Source organism: Alnus glutinosa, chromosome 7 (genome assembly GCF_958979055.1).
Source record: "Alnus glutinosa chromosome 7, dhAlnGlut1.1, whole genome shotgun sequence".
In the NCBI taxonomy this organism is placed as follows: Eukaryota; Viridiplantae; Streptophyta; class Magnoliopsida; order Fagales; family Betulaceae; genus Alnus; species Alnus glutinosa.
Genome location: NC_084892.1, coordinates 23,821,229 through 23,839,826, shown reverse-complemented (window position 1 = coordinate 23,839,826; position 18,598 = coordinate 23,821,229). Strand labels below are relative to the sequence as shown.

Genomic DNA, 18,598 nt, shown 5'->3' with positions numbered 1-18,598 from the left:
CCATCAGTGAGATTGAAATGAGTCGGCTGATTCAATTTGCACTCAGCTTTAAAGTGGACAGCAATGACTATTGAACAAGTGATGACAATGTACCACTCAAAAAAGTTTGCATCCAATGTTTACAACTAAATGAAAGATGAAGAGTGGATTCCGCTTATCAACCAATCCCATTTCTCCCCTTATCCAATTCTCTTGACATTGTGTTAAAAATAAAAAAAATAAAAAAAAAATTTGAAAGATGAAGTTTCGAATGCTTATATTTATTGGGATTCACAAATTAACCCTCTCTACACAATAAATCAGCCAACGGCATATAAAGGGCAAATTTAAAGCAACCAGGGCTCTTGCTCACCTGAGATCTTGAAGATAAACACTCATTTATTTATACATTCCACATTTGGACATTTCCTAAAGCAAGCCACGACACACTGTTTCATAACATAGTCGAAGAGAAGCAAAACGTAGTTGAAAATACGGTGACAAATCGACTGCGGATGATTTGGATGAAGCAAAGGGTCTTACCAAAATGGGTGACAAATTGAGGACAAACGTAGAAAAATCATCACAAGCATCAATCTACTCTAAACCCAGACTTGATTTTTCCCTTTCCTTCCAGATATTCATTACATCAAAAATCACAAGGTACTTGTAATAAACATCATAAAAGCCAATTCGTTTAGATGTTGTAATATTAGCACATATTCGTGAAGCCAAAGTATGCACAGCAGCACAGCAAGAGATAGAGAGGTTCTTTGTATTAAAGGAAAACAACATAAAAGCGACTTCGTTATGTATTACTCACACAAACGACTACCGCCTCAAGCTCTCCACTATGTAGTCCGCATAGAGGTTCCTTCACAAAAACATATGATAAATGAAATCAGACGGCCATAATACATGCACATAAAGATTCTTGACATGAATCAGAAAAGGAATAAAAAAATGTAAGATATTTAAGATTAGCCCCTAATGGGACATGCGTTCGTATGGGGTAAACTTTTAAGGTTGCCCTAAAAGATTACCTCATTTGATTGCATTTAAGTGAAGAGAATCCAGGCACCCGAAGAACATGGATTCCCACCTAAAGGGGTTAGGAGGGAATCCACATTTTAAAAGTCAAGAATGCCCACATCTCATACGTTTTTATTAATAAGACACTAAACCTTTCTCACGGGCACGCTAAACCATAACCTCAATCCTAAAAAAAACTATCTCCCTCTCCATTGTATAAATTGCTATAATATAAGAAAAGTTTAATTATGTGATAATTTTGTTATAGTTATTTTTTTAGTACTACCTTTTTGGATTTTATGGTGACCATTTGTAAAATTTGTATTCAAAAGCAATGAACTATTTTATTCCACAAAAAATGGAAATGAACAGGTTATTTGGTTATAGGTGAAAAATGAATAAAATAAATCAAATAGTACACTTAATATATTGGGAAATAAAAGAAAAACCACGGTTTGTTTATATATAGTTTTTCTTCGCTGTCATTTTTTGCTACAGTGAATAGCAAGTTGCTATTCACTATAGCACACGATAAGAATAAAATAATATTCTCAAGTCACCTCTCTGCTCTCTCTCTCCCTCTGCCATTTTCTCTCTCTAAAAATACAAAACAAAGACGCCGTCGAGAAAGAAAAATGCTGAGACAGCGCCATATAGAGACCCAAATGCAAGATTGATCTGGGTTTTTAGGCTCAAATGAGAGACGCCGAAAATCATGTGCAAATTGTTAAGAGGAAAGAAGATTCAAAAAGGAAAATTTAAGCAAAGCGGAAGCCTTTTTTTTTGGTAAGTGCAAATTTATTAAAAAACAGCGTAAGGCGCCCCTAGTACACACAGAGTATACAAGAAGCAACAGCCTCACCACCAACCCTACAAAAACAGCCCACAAAACAACTCAACCCTAAGCTCCTAAAGCTCACACCCCTCAATCTTATCCCACCTCCTATGTTCCTCATCAAGGGTAGATAGGAAAGCCACAGATTTATCCTCTTCCCCCTTGTCCCCGGACCCTATCGAAGACCAAAACAAGGACCACTCCATAGGAGAAATAGCCTGGGAACCACCCGTAAAGAGGAAGCCATTAGAAGCTGCAAGACCAATATGGGTTTTAGGCTCCTGAACCCACTTGTCAAGCCCCATTTTCTGCCATCCAATCTTCATCTTGAGCCTCTGGGCCAAGGCTGAAGCGGAAGATGAAGGAATTTTTGGGTTTGGAGAGAGAGAGAGAGAGGCGATGGGTGGAGAGGGCTGAATCTGCTTGGGTGATTGGTCAATGGCTAAATCTGCTGGGTTTGGGTAAAAAACTGAAGAACTATTTGAAACCTTGGTGGAAAGAGAGGCAATGGGTGGAGAGTGAAGGGATAGTTTCAGAGGCCGTGGCGGTTTACGTGAGTAGAGTGAGCAAATGAGAGACTTAGGTGAAAAAAATGGAATAAAAAATAAGTGAAATATATTTAAAGAAAGTAGAGAATGAAATAAAGAATCTGTTGGAGTTTGTATTGAAAAGTGAATAGGTAAAATAGAGAAGACTGCTTTTTGAATAGATAAAATACCTATCACTGCCGGAGATGCTCTAAACATGGGAATAGTCACATTCTTGGGAATCCAAATTCTCAAGCATCACATTTCTGTGAATGCAGATGCTGGAGGAATATTAAATTCCGCAAACCAAATGCCACGTAAAAGTAATTATAAAATCTTGGCATCTATCTTATTGAGGATGGGCACTACATGCATAACCCCTTGCAAGAGATGGGTGATAAATGCATATGAAATCAAACGGAAATGAACAGAAATCAATAGATTTGCTCTTTGCATGATGCCGGATGATAAGTATTTGAAAGAAACATAAGACACAGATATAGCCATACAAAAGCTATTTTGTTTATTTTAACGTTTAAATCAATTGCCCAAAAATGAAACCAGAAATTGAAATATCTTTTCAATTAAAAAAATATTGAAGCATTATTTTCTCTTAATTTAGATTATTATATTATTACTAACAATTCAATTTCAGATTGACCAGTTTAATTAGCAGAAGAAACATTAAAAGACAAACCAGACACTTATCTAGTTGGGGGAATCCCCTCCCTGTCTTTCTGTTTGTGTTTGTGTATGTGCATTTGCATGTAGGAAAGTAAAGTGAGAGATTATCGCTTACATGGAGTACTGGATTGCTTCATAGGCAGCAGAGGCAGGCAGAAAGTCATTAACTGCAACTTCCTTGTTCTCATTTTTCTTGTCTGATTACTTTGTCAAGGAACAATTAATTGTCATTCCATAGGTTTTACAAAAAGAAAAGACCATTATACACCGTTAGATATGTTTGCAGATGTTCAGACTTAGAGCTTGCTAAAAAAATGGAACTCAGAAAGGATACAGTCTTCAAAGAAGCGGCGTATCTCAGCCAAACGATGTGGTGGGAGCTCCTTGATATCATTGTAGTGTCGGTACTCAGGATCATCAGCACAAACAGCAATTATCTTGTCATCTTTCTCACCCTGCGTAAATCAAAATTAACACCCTTTGAAGGATATATATATATTATTTTATTTTATTTTTTTCTGGGGAATATTTACCTGATCAATCATAGGCATCAGGCCTATAGCTTTAGCCCGAAGAAAGCATCCTGGAAGAACTGGCTCCTGTCAATGGTTGGAAAGCTATAACATATCATCAGACAGGTTCAACATTACAACTTCCTAGAATCCAACCATTGTTTATAAGGCTAATTGTGGTGTTAAGTCCACCATTCAGGTTCAATGCAGTTGACATATGTACTAACAGACATGAGACATGAATACAAATGTATTTATGTACATGCGTCTGTTACAACAGACACAGGTAGTACACACTCCAATGGTTGTCAGTGCTACTCAAGTTTGAATGCCTTGAACAAACAAACTTGTTAGACGGCTAAGTGCTTTCAAGCGTATGTATAATTCAGAGACATGCATGAAGAGAAAGAGAGAAATATTGACAATTGCTACAGGGATGTGCATACCTGCATGATAATCAAGACATCCATGGGATCATTGTCCTCACAAAGAGTACGAGGAATGAAGCCATAGTTGTGCGGGTACACAACTGATGAGTACAGCACACGGTCAACCTGCACATTTTTGTACATTTAGAAACCGATTTACATACAAGGAGAACAATAAAAAAGGCTTAGCACACATCATTACCTTGATCAATCCAGTTCTCTTGTCGAGTTCATATTTCACCTTGCTTCCTTTACTTATTTCAACCACCTGAATGAGCCATCAACAAGAACAATGGTCAAGTCCAAAAGCTGAATGTATAACAAAATTTTAATGAATATCTTGTCAAATTTTCCCTAATTCTTCTGGAATAAGAAGAATTCTAACTGATAAAATCTATGACAGTTTGGAATGCAATATAAAACTGCATACATAAAGAAAAATGCAAAACAGTATGTTCTAGAGCAGATTATCAAAAGAAAAGAGATAAATCAACTATATTACGGTTCCGGACAATTATAGTTTTCTTTTTTATAAGTAAGCGAAATACCATCAAAAAACGCAAAGCCCAGTCAAGGGGAGTATACAAGAGGAGCATCTAACTTGTCTCACTAAGGTATTCTAATTTCATAGTTATCAATAGAAATATGAGACACATCTTCTGGTAGATCAGAGGGCGCTATGTTTTGCAGATTATGTCATGCAGCATCGCACACAATAATCGCAGCAATCAAGATGTCCCTTTATATATTGATTTTCATGTCATACATGAATGTAACAGTGGTGACAATCATGCATGTGGGAACCACATCAACCTCAGTCTGTTGTATCAGTGGCTAGAAATTTGTTGTTAAAGTGGCTCAGGGTTTGGTGCTTTTGTTATGTGTGCAATTCAGTATTTTTTATTTTATTATTTTTTTTGCAATTGATCAAAGTCAAAATGATTGACAGTTACTAAAAAGTTACATGGTATTAAAATTTTGGACCACTAAAATCTAAATAGATGCATATATACCTTTCTTTTCCTTTGTCCTTTTTTTGATAATTTCCTAACAAACTGGTGACCTAAAAAGTTAGCTGCCATTTGCATGTTTTCACTATACAATTCTTTAAAATGGTCCAATTTGCAAATTGTCCATAGAAGCTAGGAGCCACATCATTAGCTTAGAAAAGGAATTTTTGTTGTGAACAAGAAAAGAACATACAGTTTCTCTAATAATTGGAGGAGGGCCTTCTCCCCCCCAGCCCTGGCCATAAGGGGGTTCCTCCAACAGTCTTATACCAAAATGAAAATCTTAAATATTTAAGTTCCTATGATACAAACCGATTAGGCGAGTATGAACGGGAACATAATATACATCCATTGCAAGAAATGCTACTGAAGAAATGGTAAGAAAGGTTCAGTATCCTTACACAGTTGAACACATTTGGAGCTCCAGGTCCTGTTTGAAATGAAAATAAGGTTATATGATAGGTTTGCCACATTGATTAAATAGAAACAACAACCATCGCTTACTATGACATTGCATACCTATCTCAAGATCATGCCAAGGGTGTGCAGCAACAGACCTCCTGGTCATGGACGAAAGTATCCTTTCATTAAGAGGTGGATGAGGGGCATGATGACCATGGTGAACATCGGGAGTTTTGTTCGGAGTTTCAATCGGTGGAACCATAACTGCAAGCTGAAATACAATGCAGTAATTTCAAAACGTAGCTACTTTGATATAAAAAGCCAAAATGCAGCTTCTAGAAATTATTATTCAAGCTACATCATCATAGGAGTCTAACATAAACAATGTTCTCATAGTGTATGTCCCACAGGCATCAGTATAAATTACGGAAACAGCATAAACAAGAAATGCCAAACAAACTCTTTCAGCGCTGATAGAAGATCCATCTGATTAACAACATTTGGACTAATAATGAGAGAGAAAGAGATGCTTAATACTTAATGCGGAGTAAAGACCTTTGTACAAACCCCATTCGGCCGTTTGTCAACTTCTATTTATTTCAAATTGAATTTAGAAGAATGCAAGTAGTCCACTATTTGATAGTTCCCAATTACTAGATCACACGTAATATTTTATATATGCGTTTACATATATATTGCCAACCATAAGATAACATTATAGAATATAACAGGAGCAACTAACAGTCGAGCAGAAACGACAAAAAAAATATCTAGAAAAGAGAAATAAGAATTTTTCCTAATCCTGTACATCTACAGGCCCAAAAACATGATGTTCGTTACAAAGGCATTGTTTGGCTAGCACTTCACACGTTATTTCTGTCAAAACGCTTATCTCACATTTTCAAACTTCAATAATCAATATCAAGATCACATAGAACGAAAGTATCATGTACATGCCCTAAGCTTCTGGATCCAAATGAAATGACTCTTTAGGTGAGCATCTAATTGATTAATAACGTAATGCAGGCATTAATGCACCGACAGCGGTAGAAAATGAAGAAAGGAAAAGAAAACTCATTTTCTTGCACGTAAAAGCGCAGAGATAATTGCATTTCGAAAAACGTAACAGAAAAAAAAAAAACAGTACGGAAAAAAAATCCACAACAACTGGAACAGATCTGCCAAAGTAGAATCCGCAATCCGCACCAAAAATGGCAACGAAGAGTTCACAGAGTTTCCTTCAAAAGTGAATACCGCTCAAGCTCAAAATCCAAACAACTCGCCTCAAAAATCAAAATAAAACTCTGAAAATCAACAGCAAAACACACAATTTTTTTATTGGTAACCAACAGGCACACACACACAGTATTTCCATATCACACACAACGAATGAGAACGGAGCGATCGGATCCATGAGCAAAAACAAATTCGAGAGAAAGAGCAATTAAATTCACAAAAGAGGAACCGCAGAACCCTGGATAACAGCGATCTACGACTCGAAAACCAGAACCTGAAACGTACCTCAACCGGCTCAACCGCTATTTCCTGCTCTGCTTCCAGCTCTGCTTTCAAACGGAGAACAGGCACAGATCTCGAGGGAGGGAGGGAGAGAGAGAAAGGGAGAGCGAAAGAGAAGGTGAAGCCCTAGACAGAGGGAAGGGCGCTTAAGTAGAGGAAAGCAACGGAGAGCTGTACGCGTTCCCGCTCTCTTTCCTCTTTGCCATTTAAAGACGGAAAGGAGAGGAGACTCAAGAGAGCGACGGAGAGAGAGAGAGGGAGAAAACGGAAAATTCCAAAACGTTTCAATGTTAGAAATGCTTATGGAATCCGTATATTCTGCCGCCACAAAATATCGTGGCTCCAGCTGTTCGCCGGTGCGCTACGCGTTTGGCTCTGATTGGGCAGCTGGTGAAGTGAAGTTGGGGCCCGCTGGGGACTGGGACCGAGTTCCTAACGGTCGTGAGGTGCAGTTTGGTCCACCACGTTAGCGTTAGTCGGACGTTAGGGGAGTCTGTTTAATGTTTATTTTGGACAAAAGATTTACTATTGAAATTCATTAAGTAAGTGTGGCGGCGGTGACGTGTGAGTGGGTGCACCCATCCCCGGCGGGGTTGCATCAAACGCCAAGCTCGGAGGTTGCCACGTTAGCATCTGACTCATCGTCACATTGGATCTCAAAGCACTATCCACTAGCATGTTGGGCCATTTTACCTTTTACTCCTTTATTTATTTTTATTGGTTAAAGGCATCACGAACAAGTCCGATACGAATCACACATGTAAACTTACAATGTAAGCGTTTTTTTTTTTTTTTTTTATCGCATAGAATTTGTTCCATTTAGACTTTTAAAAAAGTTGCACAATTTTCGCATGAAATGAACCCACATTAGGTGCAAAGTCAGTAGGCATGGCGACGTGGCAATCAAGAGCGGGTCAGCTCAACAAGGTATTTGTGATCGCGTCCACAGGGAAAGCAGGCTCAGCGGCGGAAGAAGTGGCATCGAAGCAACCTCAACCAATGAAGCCGTATCAATTCCTCTTATCTTAGCATGTGATCCGTGTAAGAGGTGTGTGGGAATGCCTATCCATTTACTCTTCTAAGGTTGGCAGTGGCGCAAACTATATTCTATCTATCTGACTTTGTATGAAACCTACCAGTCTTCCGAAATTCTAATCATATGACTTTGTTATTTTGAACATTGATCGTTTCTTCTGACCTGGGCAATGGTCGAACCAATTGATTCCAGAAGGAACGTGACCAATTAAGGCAATTAATGGAGCCTTCATGGCCAGCCACTCACTATGATTTGTTCAATAATTGTTTTTATCCGTCGTCCTCTGGTAATCTGGACAAGAGACCAGCTTTTTCTTTCATACATTTGTTTCGAACTAGTACCAACAACATGGGCAATAGGAATCTCTCTTAGATATTTCAAATTATCGTGATATATCATACCAATTACCACACCATTTTATCGTGAATTAATCTATCGAGTCAGTTCTTATGGTACAAAAATATCTTTAAAAATGCTTTTGGAAATCCATAGGCCTTTGGAGGAAAACCACCCTCAAATGATTATTTTTAAGGAAAAAAATTATAAAATTAATCTATGTAGTTTACATGATTTACATTTAATTATGTTGTATCAAAATAAATTTCATTTACTCATTCCAGTCAAATTTTGTATAAACACTTATTGGATTATGTTAATATGTCACGTCATCACTAATATAATAACGACACGTATTACTGTCAATAAAAGTTATTAAAAATTAATTTTTTGATTAAAAAAAAAAGTGGCACGGCAGTCACCCTCAGCTGGGGTGGCCTTTAATTACCTCATTAATTTAACTCATAATTAGAGGTTAAGGGAGGGGGCACAATTACTTCTCACTATATGAAGAAAATGTCATTATTCATCTTCGGTTGATGATGCTATCATCCCAAACTCTACTTCTAAAAAAGACGTGACATATTTTAAAAAATTATAAATTTCATTTATAATTGATACATCATGTGAGAATTAACAGTTGAAAAAACCTTTTTAATAAGTGAAGCACTTCTTTTGTGCATTTTGTGCTTGGTCAAAAATGATTGATACATCGTTTGACATGCCACACATTCCTCTTGCGTGAACATATTAAAAACAAAAAAGTTGATGCTTGCATTATAGATTTTCGGCTGTAATTTGGGTTTAATTTTGGTTTGAAAATGAAGAAAAAATAAAAACAAAAAAGTTTGCTTCCAATCAAAGATTTATGATTCAGAGCTTCTTCTTTTTTCTTTTTTTCCAATTTTTTACGCTAATTGTATTATTCTTCAATTGCCAATATCATTCAACAGATTCGCATGCTATCTACCTGCACGGCAGCACGACCACCCAATTGAAATTTTAAATGAGAAAAATACGGGTTCTCAATATTTATTGCACCAGAAACAAGACGTGGCACCAGAAAACGTTAAAATGACTTTCCACCTACATTAATTATACGCGACATTTCCATTTCCACCACCTATATAGTATATATACCATGTAATTTAAGGAATAATGCCACTCTTACGCAACCCCTTTAAGATTATTTTATTTTATTTTATTAATGATAAATATTTTTTTTTAAAATAATCAGTATAAATGTAATGGTATTGATAGTAATACATTATGAAGTCATGAGCGATCTATTCACTTTTTTATTTTAGAAATGAAGACTTGTATCAATTCAGTTAGGTCCAACCCACGCGGTAGGAAAATATGGGACAATGACATATTGAATTTGAATTTGAAATATTTTATTGCATTCACAAATGAAACTTCCAGCCTTCCAGGGTCCTCACTTTGAATTATTTAAGGAAATAAATAGTTTATTAATGGAGATTTTCAAATTTTTTTTCCAAGTCAATCCCAAATAACGGGGACTTTAAAAAAAAAAAAAAAAAAAAAAAAAAAAAAAAAAAAAAAAAAAAACTTTTTGTTAACACATTTTTCAGAAGAGAAATGCCTTTTAAAAGCAATTCAATCCCTCCCGCAAGTGAAAGGGCGGTTGCCCTCGACAAGGAGATGAAAATTGTTCCTTGTCATCCATCACCAACGGCCAAATGACTTTTCTTTTTTATAACTCCCATAGTTGAAAGTGACGATTGCTTATAAATTATAATACGTCTTCGGCGGGTTGAAATCGACAAATTAGGGGCCTCCAGAAAAAGTAAATGTAGAGCTGACCGACACGGGAAAGGAGGGTGGCAGCGGTGAGATCGAAAGGATCATTCATGGCATTGAGAAAGAGTCCAAATGGCAACAAAAAGAAACGGTCCAAATGGACGTCTCTAGGTAGGTTAATTAAATGTACTATCATAAAGTCTACCATTATCATTGTTGATGCAATTTTTGTCCGGTGACGTGGCATCATTAGAGACGTTCCTTCGTTCGTGTTTTGACCTGCAAAATAACAAAAACCCGCCGAACAGAGACGGAGGGAGGGGGGGCTGGCAGGGGCCATGCCCCCCCCCAATTTCCTTGAAAAAAAAAAATTCTTAGGTTAAAAAAAAAAATTCTCAAAAAAAAAAATATATAAGTTAAAAAACTAAAAATTTAACCTATTGGCCCCTACTAATAATTTTTTTTTACCACTGGCCCCTGCCCATAAGAACTTCTGGCTCCGTCCCTGCCGCAGGGGGTTGGCCGACGAAGCCTCCTCCGACGGTCAAGTCAGTCAAATGTTTAAAGAAGGGGGAGAGAGAGAGAGTGGGAAAAATAGATTCTAATACTCCATTTTTTATCCATGTATGCTATATGTCCATTTTGCCCCTGTCAAGCACAAAGCTCCATATAGACGTTTTATATCACCTCTGACTTGATTTGACTGGTTTAATAAATATTGAAGGCTGAAATGTCCGGCCAAGGCTAAAATCCAAGGTTCACCCCGGAGTCCAGGGTCAAGGGATCACTCTAAAGGCTAATCTGACTCCATTAACGACAATTGAGCAAATATTTCCCTAACAATCATATTCAATAGATCATGCAGGGATAGAATCAGACTTTTTATTTTTATTATTATTATTATTTTTAATGAAAGATTTGTGTATTTCATTGATCAATCATCAAAGATCACAAGTATAAATCTCTGTAAAATCATAATCTCATGTTATGAGGTTACAAAATTATAGATACAAATAAAATTTTTACAATAAAATACTATCTATAACTTTCATCTTCCGCTAACCTATATACAAAAATAGTTAAAAAGTAGATCTACTCCTAGCAGACTAGATCTAAGACAATGGTAGCCAAATATCCAAAAAAAATTTATTTAAACCGGTCGTGAGAGATAACCCATTCACACCGAATTATCCAGGCCGTGAGAGATAACCATCACACCTAACTAACCTTCATCCCATAAATCGTCTATGAGATCAGATCTATGGAGAATAAAACTCTTATTTAAAGCAAAAACACAACCAGCAAACAGCAGCAGCGGCCATGGAGGATATGAATGGCACAACACGGAGGTAGATTGACGGATGCATAGCGAAGAGGTCAAAATTATTATTATTATTATTATTATTATTATTATTATTATTATTATTATTATTATTATTATTATTATTATCTAGGTTAAGCTTAATTTTGATAAGAGTTAAATCTAATTTAAGTCATTTTAAGGCCTAAACTATATTAACATAGGAGAAATATTACACACACTCTCATTAATTAGTAGGGTCGTAGGGGTGTACATATGAGTAGATATTAACCATTTGCATCTGCTATCGGCACCTATCCGCTATTTGCACGTGTAGATAGCAAAACCCACTATCTGCAAGTGCGGATGCAGGTAAAGATTTTAGTGTATGCAGAATCCGCATTCGCATACCTTTTACATCTAATGTATATTTTTATATATATTTCACTTATGAATGTATAATATTTATACAATTTATTTTATGAATTTATAATATTATTATTATTATTATTATTATTATTATGTTGGATTTGTAATTTATGTTTGCTATCTTGATTGTTATGCTAATTGAATCATGGATAAAAAAAAATAAGGGTGTTTATTGTGAGCGTTGATTACCATTAATATTTTTAGGTCGTATCTATCATCTCCTTTTTTTTCTCGGTTTTACATATTTTTAGTGTTGCATTATATTTTCAAAACAAACCCAAGAAACTAAAAATTAATTAAAATAGGTTAATTACCTATTTACGGATAGCGGATAATAACCGCGCGGATGCGAATAGTAAAAATGATACGAATACAAATGCGGACATCAAAAAGTAATATTTGCATTTTGCAGATGCGAATGCAGATATCCACATGTACACCCCTACTCATTAGGCCACTATTGCACTTTTAAATGCACATTGCTTAGCGTGATAGTGAAAAATCACCATTAGATCTACAATTTATTCAAAATATGATAATGATTTTTACTGCCATCCAGATATCCACATGTACACCCTTACTCATTAGGCCACTATTGCACTTTTAAATGGACAATGCTTGGCGTGGTAGTGAAAAATCACCATTAGATCTACGATTTATTCAAAATATGATGATGATTTTTACTACCATGTCAGAGAATATGCACTTGAGAGTATGAAAGTAAAAATATATATAGCATTTCTCTCTTTATATGTATAAGATATACTATTTAAATTAAAAGGATATGACACTACCAACATATGCAGCTACTTCTCCTCTTGTTCTATTGATCAAAAGCATGCAACAACGCCGCGTCGGTATAGTAACCAGAATAGGGCATTTGCCTCCATATGTTATGAATTTTGAATTACTAATACCAAAGTTGCGTTGAAAGTGTTATGATGTAACATAAATGTAAAAATAATCTTTTAAGTGTTTTGAATTTTTTTGATGAAAAAGATTTGCATTCATTAATCCAAAGAAACATCATGGTCTATCGAGACAAAGCTATGAATAAAGGGAGGACATTCCTCTACCCATACCTTATCCAACAGTTGAGTGTTTTGAATTTTAGGTCGTGTGTTAATGTTTTTGTTTTGAAAATAAAAAAACAAAAGGCATGAAGAAAAAATATTAATTATCAAACAAACATTTTGGAATGATTCCCATTAAACGTACACTTTTTTGTTTCTATTTGTGATAATGTTAAATTTGTTTTTGTTTTAACATGTTACATGTTTGCAAGTGTTTCTCTCCAACCAATCACAATAATTTCTTTTCAAAAGAAGGAAGAAAGCCTGTCCTTTCGTGACTTTCGTCGTCTTCTCCTGTTTTGGGTGAATATTTAAAGGTATTTAAATGCTTCTGCTCTCAGTTATATTCATGCCATGCAACCAGCATGGATTGATAGGTGATACCAAAGAGATCAAAAGGAAGGGTTTCTCTGGCTTCTACTTTCTCCTTTGATTTAAATATTGACAGGTACATAATATTCCCTTTATTATTATTCTGAGAATTACCACTCGGCAAACACATCAACAAAGAGGAGTTCCATCAATACGAGCTAAAAAAAAGTAAGGAAAAGAGGTTCCCTTATGTTATAAACTCAGAGATCATTTTAAATACTATCACGCAACCAGATACTGTGGATCTAGTGGTTGGGGTAGCGTACACGCTGAGACTCGACGATAGAGTAAGGCTGAGAAATGATTCCTTTCAAAAATAAAAAAAAAGGCTGAGAAATGATTATTCTACATTTTTATATATATCTCACACCTCATTTTACGTGGCATTTTTATTTATTTATTTATTTTATCAATCAACTTTTAGTGACATATTTAAAATGAAAAGTATGACGCTACCGCATGTAGGATGAGGCGTGGGAGAGGAGCGTGAAAAATGTAGGGGATCGAATCATTTATTGGATAATGCATAAGTAAAAATTCTATTTTTTTTTTATTCCATAAATGTGAAATGCCTTTTAAAATTATAATTTATTTAAAATTTAATAATAATCAATTCTAAATTTAATAATAATTTTAAAAATCATATCACATTTGATAGGGTTAAAAGTATTGCATATACCATTAATCCTCGAGGATATGCAAGCCTTAAACCATTACGAAAGGGATCTCATGCTTTCAAAAGTTTTAAGGATAAATCTCGCGAGGCTAAAAGTTGAGGAAAACAAAAGGAGTGAATGTAAGGGAATAAATGAAATTGGTCCTCCAACCCATTTTATTTATGAGTGGATCATCATTGCATTGTTTCTCCTCCAACTTCTAGGAAAATTATCACTTTCTATGGAAATGATTAATTTGTTATATTGTGAACACCCCTTAAAACACTTCATCATCTTTCACTTAAATCACATTATAACTTTAGGTGATAAAATTAGATGAGCATAATTGCCTTAATACCAATAATTCTTCCATGTATGCCAACTCTACCATGTGAGTCCCCAAATATCAGTGTCAGATCTTGATAGGCTTATATGTCTGCACACTTTGTCACAAATTTATCTAACTGCACCATTCTTCATATGATTTCCTACCGACAGCATACTAGAAGTGACTTTGTTTCGCCATATTTTAATAAAATGACATCAATTCTCTGTGGTTGGGAACAAAGTCTACACAATTAAAGAATTTAGCCATACACAAGTTCATGTATCAACCTGCGTCAAATTTCGATCAAGTACTTCTTCTAAAACCATTATTCGTGAGGTTTTCCTCGATACACCTTATCAATATTGATTTTTTTTTTCATTTTCATAGCATAGATATTATCCAGCCTTGACATAGTGCCTCTTTAGTGGACTTTACATTTATATGAGTTGTAATATTTGTACCTCGTTAGTATCATCTGTCTTTAACTGACCAATTATGTCTACATCAGGCAAAAGTGCATGGTGCATTCATTCAAGCGTTCTCGAATCTTTTCAACTATGCGCTAACCCATGTAGTTATCTCTAGGTGTTTCTTAATTCCATTGCTACTACATTCCTTCCCAAATTATCCATAGGCAACCCCTTAGTCATAGGATCAGCCACCATCCCAATCGAGGGAATGAATTCAATTTTAATTTCAACCCTCTCCACTATATCTTGAATTTAGTGATAATTCAAATTAATGTGTTTGCCCTTGGAGCTATGTGCTTTGCTTTTTATTAATGAGATAGTAGACTTATTGTCACAAACACATTGACCAATCTGCTAAGTGTATCTAAATTTAAATTGTCTACAAAACATTTAATCTATATCGCATTACTTACCATTGTGCTGCATGATACATACCTAGCCTTCATTGTAGATTTAGCAACATAATAATTTTGTTTTTTGCTTAACCAATAAACAATTGTTTCACCAAACAGGAACACATAACCGCTAGTTGACTTTTTGTCATCTTTAACTCTTGAAAAAATGTATCCTGAAATTTTCAAATCACCTAATCCAAAACTTAAACCCATGTTTTTAGTGCATTGCAAATATTTAAATATTCACTTTACCGATTGCTAATGTGCCCCCCCTGGATTGGACTAATATATGTTCACCAATCTTACTGTATAACAAATATTAGGCATTGTGCTTGTCATGGCATACATGAAACTACTCACAACCTAAGCAGAGGAAACTGTTTTCATTTTTTCAATTTATATCTCATCTTGATGACACATTTTATTGCTTTAAGTGTTGACCCTTGGAAACATAAGTGCTTAAGGGTTTACATTTATCCATCTCAAATCTCTTAAACACATTTGTTTTATATATTTTCCCTGATCAAAGTACAACAATCTCAAATTTCTATCTCTATAAATACTTATTCCCAAGATATAGGTAGATACACCCAAATATTTCATTTCAAACTTGGATGCCAATAATGATTTTGTCTTATCTATCATATACGGTAAATTTGGATTTGCAATATGTCATCTACATATTAATGACAATATAATCAATTTGTCATTGCTCCTCCATATATAAACATAATTATTTAATTGACTCATCTTAAAACTAATTTCTAGTATGGTCCAGTGGAACTTCAAACACCATTTTCTCGACGATTACTTGATCCCATAAATGATCTTTTCAACTTGTAACTTGTAACAATCCACTCTCAACGACATAATATTGTTCGCTTTTGGCTTCCCCAAACCAGACTTTTCAGGAGGTCACCCATCATGATACTACTCTCGTAGAAGCACACTTAATTACGGAGTTTTGATAGATTCATGGCTATCACGAGTTTAAAACGCGTTGTATTAAGAAGGGTGCAAACATACATATAAGCACATCCACATTTCCATACTCAGGTGATGTGGGACGTTGCAATCACCCTCTCCTGGGATCCAGCATCCCCGCTGGCAACCCTCATGGGATCCTCCCATTTTTTACGACCCTCATGGGCTTGTGCATGCTTCCCTCAACTCAGGCTAGACAACAACTCTAATACCATTTGTAACGATCCAAGAAAAAACGTTAGCCACATCTGTGCTATCACCCCAAAATGACTAGTCAATTTGGAGCTTTCCTATAATCCCTTATAAGGCACATTTCCACCTAGTAATTAGGTAATGTAGGACTTAGCACACATGAGTATCTTTATAAAATACTCATTATATTTGAGCTATTAATCTATTTTTAATATGGGACTGGGGTGTTACAAACTCCAACCCTTAAACCACTGATGTCCTCATCAGGGCCACCCTATACGGTGCTCCGGAACCACATGACTTGGCGTTACTAGGTGACTCTAATACCATTTGTAACGATCCACTTCCAAAAACATAATATTGTCCGCTTTTGGCTCACCCGAATCAAACTTCCTAAGATGTCACCTATTCTGGTACTACCTTGCAAAAGCACGCTTAACTGCGAAATTTTATAAAGCCCAGTTTCACCTAGTAATTAGGTAATGTGAGATTTAGCACTCATGAGTGTCTTTATAAACTATTCACTCTATGTGAACTATTCATCTCTTTCCAATATGGGACCGGAGTTACAAACTCTCACCTCTTTAAACCCCTGACATCCTCGTCGGGACAACGTCACGCGGTACTCCAGTACCACATGACCTGGCATTACTAGGTGGCTCTAATATCATTTGTAACGACCTACCCCAAAAACGATACAATATTATCCGCTTTTGACTTTTCAAAACCATACTTCCAAAGATGTCATCCATTTCGATACTACTCTCGCAGAAGCACACTTAACTTCGAAGTTTTAATAAGTTCATGACAATCACAGCTTAAAAACTTGTTGTATCAAGAAGGATGAGAATATATAAATAAGCACATACTCATTTCCATACCTAGGTGATGTGAGACATCACATAAACCTTCTCTTCATGTCCTTTTACTTGAATCCTTCGGGTTGTATCATTTAAATGTCTTCTTTCAATTCCCCCTTTAGAAATGTCGTCTCAATGTCTAATTAATGTAATTCAAATCCATTTTGACTACTACAGACATGATTATCCTCATCAAGGCAAAGTTTGCCACGGGTGAATATGAGTCAACCAAGTTACATGGGTTCCTATGTAAACCCTTTAGCCACCAACTTAACATTGTACTTATCAAAGCTTCCATCTGCTTTAAATTTCCTTCTTAGTATCCATTTGCATCTAATGACTTTTCTTTTACTTGAAAAATTTGTTAGCTCCCAAACAATATTTTTTTTGTAAGTCAAACAATTTTTTTTTTGATTCAGTTGATTGAGTCAAGTTCTTCATTCATAATTTGAAGCCACTTTTCAGCATCATTACTGCTCACGGCTTCGTTAAAAGTCATTGGACTATCTTAAAATTTATGTTATCTACGCTTAGTACATAATGGTTCTAAAGTATACTAGTTGTCTTTTTACTCATACTTTTTTTCATCCCTCAAATCCATTTAAATGAATAAAATTATTGGATGATTTATTTTATTTGTTTCTTAAATATAGCAAATAAATAATATTAAAATACTTTTTACTGAATATTATCACCATTCTATTATGCTCCGTTTGTTTCGGCGTAAAATGGTTTCCATTGTAAAATATTTTAAGGGAAGTCATTTTTCAAGAAAATGTTTTTCGCCGAAATTTTTTTCCAATGTTTGGTGCGTACAGAAAATTACAAATATTTTTTATATTTGAATTCAATCATATTAATTTACAAAAATCAATTTTTATTTACAAGATAAAAATATTAATGTAAAATAATATAAAAAAATATTTTTTTTATATTTGACGTGTACGGAATTTGGATTGGCCGGAATATGGCTACTAGTGTCGAATTTCGGCCAAAATGATTGAAATCTGGCTAGAACGGCCGGAAACCGGCTAAATTGGCCAGAATCTGGCACAGAACGTTAAGATCCGACCGTTTTGGCCAGATCTCGGCCATAACTGTTGGATTCAGCAACGATGGCCGGACGTTGCCAGATTCCGGCACTAATCAGATTTCGACTTGTGCCGAAATCTGGCTTGTCGGAAGCTGTCGATGGTTGCCGGATTTCGACGATGGTCGATTACTTGAATGTGAAGGTTGACTACATCATTTAAAAGAGGATTGACTGCGTTCGCCGTATAGGAAAAATGATTTACGCTTTTAAAAAGTGTAAATCATTTTCCGAAATTTACTAAGCATTTTTGGTTAAACGGAAATCATTTTTCGGCTGACTATTATTTTCGCTCCCACTAAACGCTGGAAAATGCCGAAATTATTTTTCAGAAACTATTTTATTCCAAAACAAACTGGGCATAAAATGTCTTATATTAGAAATAC

At 35.4% G+C, this 18,598-nt stretch overlaps 1 protein-coding gene across 1 annotated transcript; it reads right to left on the bottom strand.

Annotated features, from left to right (window-relative positions):
- Nucleotides 1-577: 577 nt before the first annotated feature.
- Nucleotides 578-7,201, bottom strand: LOC133872512 (soluble inorganic pyrophosphatase 4-like). The gene is made up of 9 exons (XM_062310033.1): nt 6,931-7,201; nt 5,527-5,680; nt 5,409-5,437; nt 4,200-4,265; nt 4,016-4,123; nt 3,591-3,656; nt 3,392-3,512; nt 3,173-3,254; nt 578-853 (listed from the first exon to the last, which is right to left on the bottom strand). Exons 2-9 carry the CDS (start codon nt 5,669-5,671, stop codon nt 811-813), a joined length of 660 nt encoding a protein of 219 aa, XP_062166017.1. The 5' UTR covers nt 5,672-5,680; nt 6,931-7,201; the 3' UTR covers nt 578-810.
- Between the last annotated feature and the right edge of the window lie 11,397 nt (nt 7,202-18,598).